The sequence below is a fragment of the Dendrobates tinctorius genome, unplaced genomic scaffold, assembly GCF_039654945.1.
Source record: "Dendrobates tinctorius isolate UK_male_01 unplaced genomic scaffold, ASM3965494v1 ptg000102l, whole genome shotgun sequence".
Lineage (NCBI taxonomy): Eukaryota > Metazoa > Chordata > Amphibia > Anura > Dendrobatidae > Dendrobates > Dendrobates tinctorius.
Window position 1 is genome coordinate 16,026,482 of NW_027361770.1, and position 8,519 is coordinate 16,035,000.

An 8,519-nucleotide genomic window follows, 5' to 3' on the forward strand; every position below is an offset into this window, starting at 1 on the left:
CTTGCTGGCTTCTCTTCATCTGGCACGCTGATGCGACCGGGCAGCCTGGCATGGAAGCACAGCCCACCAGTGCCCAGCACATACCCGCCAGGGAGGGCACCCCACGGGGACCTCCGTGGCGCTATAGGCACCTGGCGGTGACCAAAACAGACTGAAGTCTGCCAAACCTCGACCGACCCAGGCCCAGGCATCCTCTTCATAAAATTTCACTTGGAGCACCGATGCGCTCTTGGGCAGCGTAGCCAACCAGCGTTTAGCACACACGCGCTCAGGAAGGGCACCCCATGGGGACCTCAGAGGCGCTAGCGGTACCTGGTGACAGCCGCAGCAGACCTATGCCTGCCAAACCCCGACCGTCCCAGGCATCCTCTTCTATCTTCACTGACGATCTTACTGAGGGTTTCCCCATCAAGGACAGGAAACCAACTGATGCGGAGAGAGGAGCCGCCATTTTTATCTTGAAGGTTTTCTGACCTTGAAGGGCAAATCCCCTCTCGTGGTGCCATCATGGGTGACTGAATAAAAATATTTAAATGACAATACAACTCTCATACATTCCCACACAATTGACTTACATGCTTTTCTTGTACAAATATTAAAAAAGGCAATAAACATTTAAAATACAAAAACAAATTACACCATGTGGTTTTTAGATACACATTTTTTATAAATTCATTTCTTCAAATTCATAATACAGACAAATTTCAAAAACGTATATTAAATTTGTGGGGAATATAATAAAAATAAAAAATGCTTCATAATTTGTTACAATACAAGTAGAAACCAGGCAAGTTAATGAGAACCGGTCTGCTCTCCTAATACATTCTAGCTGCCTATGGCCACCACTATTGGGAATGTGGGAGTTTACCATTTTAGTGTGAATTTAATCCAGTGGGTAACAAGTTAGTATTAGAGAGAATAATCTACTCAAACAAATTGTTGTTTTCACATTAAATTAAAAGTTGGAATACATTGCTATGGTACTATGCTGGTTGCTTTTCTGAGAGCCAAGTATCCAGTGATAACATCTGTGGGAAGCATTCTGATGTAATTGAATTCCTCGATTGTACTGAACCGTAGCTTGGTTTGTGGGTCCGTATAACTGGCCTAGGAAACAAAAAGGAGAACCATCAATAAGAAGGAAAACAACAGCTTACACTGCAACTGTACTGTATTCATCTTCTCAAATAGCTAAACAGCATAAGGTCACAAACACCTGTCCTAGATGCTGTATCACACAATCATTGGTAAAGCACTTCAGAGAGACCGACTGGGTGTTTAAGATTCGATTGTTTGAAACTAGAAACTTTATGTGGGTTCGTGCTAGTGAAAATGTTTTCAGTTAAGCTGTCTTGACATCTGTGCCAAAGACTCTGTTCACAAATCTCCAATGCAAATTCCATCATATTTGATATCTGGACATCAGTGGCATAGCATATGACGGATAAGGGTGCCTTTCATTCATAACGATAGATAAAGCTCTCACATGTACATATTTACACACACGTGTGTGTGTGTGTGTGATATGTGAGATATAGATATAGGTTTGCCCAGCAGCATATTAAACCATAGCAGGATCCAAAACTGCAGAACTGGAATAGGAAAAATACAGTGTACGAACAAATGAATTTCTGCTAACACTGTGCATCTAATCATTAAATATATAAAATTAGTAAAACCAAGATACAGCTACGGAGTGAACTTATGGGATACACAATGACTAGTGTATCTATCTAGTGACTCAGATTCAGCGCATGGTTTTTGTCCACTTATACTGCTTTCATCCACAGAACTGTAAAGGAAACTAGATGCGTATTTCCTGACGGAAGTACAGATAGTGCTTTGAAATGGTGCCCGGGCTGCCCCTTTAAGAGAGACTTGCCTGCTGCCCCTGCAAGACTTTCAACTCGGGATCCGTTTTAACTGTGGGTGCCTCTCGGGGGCCACTTTGGCCTGTGTGGCCCCTCAGGGTCTGATTTGGTGGGTGGGGCCCCACAGGATCAGATTGGGTGGCCTGGGCTCCTCAGGGCTTGAATTGGTGGATGGGATCCCTCAGGGTCTGATTTGGTGGCCGGGGCCCCTCTGGGTCTGATTTGGTGGGCGGGGCCACTCTGGGTCCGATTTGGTGGACGGGATCCCTCTGGGTCCGATTTGTTGGGCGGGGGCCCCTCTGGGTCCAATTTGGTGGCCGGGGTCCCTCTGGGTCCGATTTTATGGGTGGGGCCCATTAGGGTCTGATTTGGTGGGTGGGGCCCCTCAGGGTCCGAATTGGTGGGCGGGGCCACACTGGGTCTGATTTGGTGGGTGGGGCCCCTCAGGATCTGATTCGGTGGCCTGAGCTCCTCAGGGTCTGATTTGGTGGGTGTGGCCCCTCAGGGTCCGATTTGGTGGGCGGGGCCCCTCTGGGTCCGATTTGGTGGGCGGGGCCCCTCTGGGTCCAATTTGGTGGGCGGGGCCCCTCTGGGTCCAATTTGGTGGACGGGGCCCCTCTGGGTCCAATTTGGTGGACGGGGCCCCTCTGGGTCCAATTTGGTGGACGGGGCCCCTCTGGGTCCAATTTGGAGGCCAGGGTGGCTCAGCCTCCGATTTGTAGGCCAGGGTCAATCAGCCTCCGATTTGGAGGCCGGGGTGGCTCAGCCTCGATTTGGAGCGCCAGCCCTTTAAGACTCATTTCGGTGCGCCGTCCCTTTAAGAATCACTTTGGCGCGTCGGCCCTTTAAGAGCCAGTTTGGCTCACTGGGCTTCTAAATCCACTTTGACGCACACTCTCTCTCATGCGTCATGTGATGAAGCTAGATTTGCATTTATGCTGTGGGTTTCGCTTTAAGAGCTGATATCTGCTAGAAACTCTGTCCTGGAGGGGTCATGAAAAGTTCGTAGGCATTGGCATAGTAAGCTTAACTGCCATTTGAATCGCCTCAGGGCATGTTTCCCTATGGCAACATTTTCCCATTGAAATGTGTCATGATCCCAGTGCAGGTTTTTGAGCTGCACGTCAGGGGTTAATGTCTGGAGCTCAGTGCAGGTTTTGACCTGCACACATGGGGATAATGATGGTGGCCTTTTTCTGGTTCTGGGAGAGCTTCTTAAACCCCTGGGAAGCTTCAATCCCTGCCAGTTATACTGTTGCCTTGGGCCTAGTGTGCTGACCCCTGTGTGCCTGTGCCTGTTTGTTGTTATAGCTTGTTTATATGGTTCTGACCCAGTTCTGTTTCCCATTGTGAGTTTGCCTGTTGATTCTGTACTGCGTTATTATCTCTGTGTATGACTCATTGCCTGTGACCTGACTACTCTCTGCTCGCCCCTCTTGTACCTTGCAGCTATCTCTGTGTATGACTCATTGGCTACATCCTGACTATTCTCCCTGTCTATGTCCCTTGGTAACTTTGTCTCGCAGTTACCCTGCTAGGAGTTCTCTTGCAGCTCCTAGCTCCCTGGAGTTTAGGCCACGCCCCTAGCAGTCACATGCTTCAGGTCCTGCGGCTCTGAGGTACGCATCTACTCGGCTGCTGCCCGCTCCACAGGTATCGTTGAGCACAGTTCGCTTTACTCAGGACACGCGCACTGGCTCAGTGAACAAGTTCAGTGCGGTGTTCCTGACATTATAACTGGCCTGCAATTTTTTTTTCTCTCCTCACTTCTGCAGCATGGACCCAATGTGTGGTTTATCTGAGCAGGTGAAATGCTTGACTCAGTCACTGCAGAAGCTTAATTTGGAACACTAAGCTCTGGCCCAGTCTCAACGGCGGGTTGAGGACTCTGTTCAGGGGGTACTTTCCGCAGGCTTCCAGCAGGTGGGGAATAAAGATGTCATTTTGGTCCCACCCGAATCCCCGGCTAAAATTGCCAGATACGTTTTCTGGTAACAAAGATGATTTCAGGGCATTTAAGGAGGGCTGTAAGCTCTTTTTCTCTTTGAGACCCCGCTCCTCTGGGGATGAGAAACAGGGTGGGGGTAGTTCTGTCCCCGCTTAGGGGGTCCCCACAAGCCTGGGCATTTTCGCTTTCCTCTTCTGCCCCTGAGAGAATGTCTGTGGATGCATTTTTTGAAGCCTTAGGGCTTATTTATGATGAGCCTGATAGAGTGCGGTTGGCTGAGGACAAGGTGATGAGTGTCTGTCAGGGGGAGCACTCGGCCGAATGGTTCTGTACTGAATTCAGACGTTGGGCAGCCGAGATTTCCTGGAGTGATGCCGCCCTTCGGCGGCTGTTCCACAGAGGCCTGTGTGAACCTCTGAAGGATGCTTTGGCACTCCATCCTCCGCCTGACTCCCTGGAGGATGCCATGACCCAAGCGGTTCGCATGGATCACAGACTGCGGGCTAGAGGCGTTATGCAACGGAAAACACCATTATTCTTCAGTGGAAATGAGACCCGAACTCTTCCTGTGGCTATGGAGGTGAGCGCTGTCACCTGTGAGGAAAAAGAAAGAAGACGCCGCCGGGAGAAGCAGTTGTGCTTCTATTGTGGGGAATCCGGACACTGGAAGAAGGATTGCCCCTCCTGTTCGTAATCCTCCAAGATGGCGGGAAACGACTAGGTCTGGGTAGTAGTCGAGAAGGCTACCCAGACCTTCAGGTACAATTTTCCTCACGTGCAAAAATGGTGCTGCAGGTGGAACTGGAACTTGGTTATGGCCTGTTCAGACTACTGCTTTTGTTGACTGTGGTTCTGCTGTGAATCTGATTGATACCAAAGTTATGACTCTCAATAAGATAGGGAGAGTCAGGCTTTAGGATCCTGTTAAACTTGTGGCAATTGACTCGTCTCCTCTTACCCAGGGCGGTATCTGTTGCAAGTCTCAACTTTTTTCGCTAAAAGTGGGTTCTACTCATGTGGAAAAACTAAGTTGTCTTGTGCTAGATAACTTGCCTGCAGGACTGGTAATGGGGATGCCTTGGCTTCAATGCCATAATCCTACCATTGATTGGGTTACAGGGGAAATCACTCAATGGGGATGCAATGATAAATGTGGTAACCTGGGACATCTTGTTAACACTGTTAAATCCGTGTCTGTGTCATCTGTCGGTCTGGAAGGTATTCCGGAGTACCTGAAGGATTTCGAAGACTTTTTTCTGAAAGTGAGGCTGAGGCACTGCCACCACATAGACCCTACGATTGTGCCATTGATTTAGTACCCGGAGCCAAGTTACCTAAGGCTCGATTGTTCAATTTGTCTGGGCCTGAGCGCCAAGCCATGAAGGAGTACATAGCCGAGAGTCTCCGCAAAGAGCATATCAGGCCTTCTGTGTCACCTGTGGCAGCAGGATTCTTCTTTGTGAAGATGGTGGTTTGCGGCCGTGCCTCGACTTTCGAGAACTTAACAAGATAACGGTTAGGAACACTTACCCGCTTCCCCTCATCCCAGACTTATGTAACTAGTTAGCGGGGGCCCAATGGTTCTCCAAGTTAGATCTGCGGGGGGCCTACAATCTAATAAGGGTTCGGGAAGGGGATGAGTGGAAAACTGCATTCCTCACATCAGAAGGACTCTTTGAGAACCTGGTTATGCCATTTGGGTTAACTAATGCACCCGCTATTTTCCAGAATTTCATCAATGTGGTGTTTTCTGACCTGATAGGCCGTTTTGTTATTATTTATTTGGATGACATTTTGGTGTATTCCCCGGACAGTCAATCTCACTTGCAACATCTAAGGACAGTTCTCCAGAGACTCAGGGAGAACCAATTGTTCGCTAAATTGGAAAAATGTTCGTTTTTTGTACAGGAACTGTCTTTTTTGGGGTTGATTGTGTCCTGTGAGGGGTTTCGTATGGATCCTAAGAAGGTGCTGGCGATCACTGACTGGGTTCAGCCTCGAGATCTCAAGGGGCTCCAGCGCTTCTTAGGATTTGCGAACTATTATCGAAGATTCATTAAAAGGTTTCTCACAAGTGGTTAAACCACTCACGGATCTTACCCAGAAGGGCGCTGATGTAAAAAATTGGTCTGTACTCGCTAAGGAGTCCTTTTCAGTGATAAAGAAATGTTTCATGTCTGCCCCAGTGTTGGTACAACCAGACCCGTCCAAACCATTCATTGTGGAGGTGGATGCTTCTGAAGTGGGGGTGGGGGCTGTGCTGTCCCAGGGTCCGGCCACCCGTACCAAACTCAAACCCTGTGCCTTCTTCTCCAAGAAGTTCTCCTCAGCTGAGAAAAACTATGATGTAGGCAATAGAGAACTTCTTGCGGTCAAGCTGGCGTTTGAGGAATGGAGGCACTTTTTGGAAGGGGCGGCTCACCCTATCACGGTTGTCACGGATCACAAAAATTTGGCATAACTTGAATCTGCTAAGAGGCTTACTACTAGACAAGCCCGTTGGTCATTTTTTTTTTTTCACGATTTCAGTTCTCCATTACTTTTCGACCAGGGTCCAAAAATGTTAAAGCGGATGCCTTGTCCAGAAGTTTTGATCCAGTGTCTCCCCGAGCCGCCGTCCTCCATTCTTCCCCCAGGGGTGGTAGTAGCGGGGGTCTCAACTGAGTTGGAACAAGAAATTCTAAGGGCTCAGGCCCTAGCTCCGGCAACCAGGCCAGAGGATAAACTGTTTGTTCCAGATTCGTTGCGGCCTAGACTTCTGCAGAAGTTTCATGAGTCTAGGCTTAGTGCTCATCCAGGTATCACGGCCACTAGAGAGGCACTAGCCAGGGTTTTTTGGTGGCCTTCACTTAGGTCCGATGTCAAGGATTTTGTTTCTGCTTGTGGCATGTGTGCCCGTTCCAAAAGGTCGCATAACCGACCGGCTGGGGAACTCATACCTTTACCGGTTCCTGATAGGCCATGGACTCATCTTTCCATGGATTTTATTACCGGCCTTCCACCTTCCAGGGGTAATACCGTGATCTGGGTGGTGGTAGAAAGGTTTTCTAAACAGGCCCATTTCATTCCCTTGGCAGCATTACCCTCAGCAGAAACATTGTCAAGGTTGTTTATGCAGCATGTGGTCCGATTGCATGGGGTACCCCTGAATGTTGTGTCTGACAGAGGTGTGCAGTTTGTGGCCATATTTTGGAGGGCGTTCTGTATGAAATTGGGCATCTCACTCTCCTTCTCGTCAGCATATCACCCGGAGAGTAATGGTCAGACAGAGCGCACCAATCAATCTCTGGAACAAATTCTCAGGTGTCTGACCTCCGCCAGACAGGAGGATTGGTGTGATGCGTTACCGTTGGCGGAATTTGCTTTTAACAATCGGGTGAGTCAGTCCACCAACATGTCCCCATTCCTGATTAACTAAGGGTTTAATCCGCATTTTGGGGAGTTTTCATGGGTGGATTCCAGTTGTCCAGGGGCAGAGGGGTCCGTTCAATGGTTAAAAAACCTCTGGGCTAAAGTCCGGCGTAATATCTATCGGGCCCAGGGGAGATACAAATATTTTGCTGACAAAAAGAGAACTTCGGGAGACATGTTTCAGGTGGGAGAGAAGGTCTGGCTCTCCACACGTAACATCAACTTAAAGGTACCATCAGCTAAGTTGGGACCAAAGTTCATTGGTCCATACGAGATTATGGAGATAGTCAACCCAGTGGCATATAGGTTGCGCCTCCCTGCTTCTTTAAAAATATCTAATGTGTTCCATAAATCTCTGTTGAAACCCGCAGGGTCTGTCAAAGAGGACTCAGTCTGTTGTTCCTCCAGTGCTGGTGGAGGGTCAATTGGAGTATGAGGTCGGACATATTGTGGACTCTCGGCGGGTGCGCCGCTCTTTGCAGTACCTGGTCCACTGGAAGGGATATGGACCAGAGGAGCGCTCATGGGTCACTGCTCGCTCTGTACATGCAGATCGCCTTATTCGGGCTTTCCATGCCAAGTACCCGGGGAAGCCTGGGGGTCCAGAGGCCCCCGTTGAGAGGGGGGTACTGTCATGATCCCAGTGCAGGTTTTTGAGCTGCACGTCAGGGGTTAATGTCTGGAGCTCAGTGCAGGTTTTGACCTGCACACATGGGGATAATGATGGTGGCCTCTTTCTGGTTCTGGTAGAGCTTCTTAAACCCCTGGGAAGCTTCAATCCCTGCCAGTTATACTTTTGCCTTGGGCCTAGTGTGCTGACCCCTGTGTGCCTGTTTGCTGTTATAGCTTGTTTATATGGTTCTGACCCAGTTCTGTTTCCCGTTGTGAGTTTGCCTGTTGATTCTGTACTGCGTTATTATCTCTGTGTATGACTCATTGCCTGTGACCTGACTACTCTCTGCTCGCCCCTCTTGTACCTTGCAGCTATCTCTGTGTATGACTCATTGGCTACGTCCTGACTATTCTCCCTGTCTATGCCCCTTGGTAACTTTGTCTCGCAGTTACCCTGCTAGGCGTTCTCTTGCTGCTCCTAGCTCCCTGGAGTTTAGGCCACGCCCCTAGCAGTCACGTGCTTCAGGTCCTGCGGCTCTGAGGTACGCATCTACTCGGCTGCTGCCCGCTCCACAGGTATCGTTGAGCACAGTTCGCTTTACTCAGGACACGCGCACTGGCTCAGTGAGCAAGTTCAGTGCGGTGTTCCTGACAAAATGCATTGAGGAAAAAGTTTT

At 49.1% G+C, this 8,519-nt stretch overlaps 1 protein-coding gene across 3 annotated transcripts in view; it reads right to left on the bottom strand.

Moving 5' to 3' along the window:
- Positions 1-643: 643 nt before the first annotated feature.
- INO80C (INO80 complex subunit C) overlaps positions 644-8,519 on the bottom strand; it is an 88,527-nt gene continuing 80,651 nt past the window's right edge. For 2 of the 3 annotated variants that reach the window (XR_012234513.1, XR_012234512.1), the window contains exon 5: positions 968-1,107. Coding sequence is in view for 1 of the 3 variants with exons in the window: in XM_073587764.1 (XP_073443865.1) it covers positions 976-1,107 (132 nt within the window). In the remaining 2 variants the exon portion in view is untranslated. Of the gene's footprint in view, positions 1,108-8,519 lie in introns of all 3 variants that reach the window. The other variant, XM_073587764.1, reaches the window with a different exon arrangement.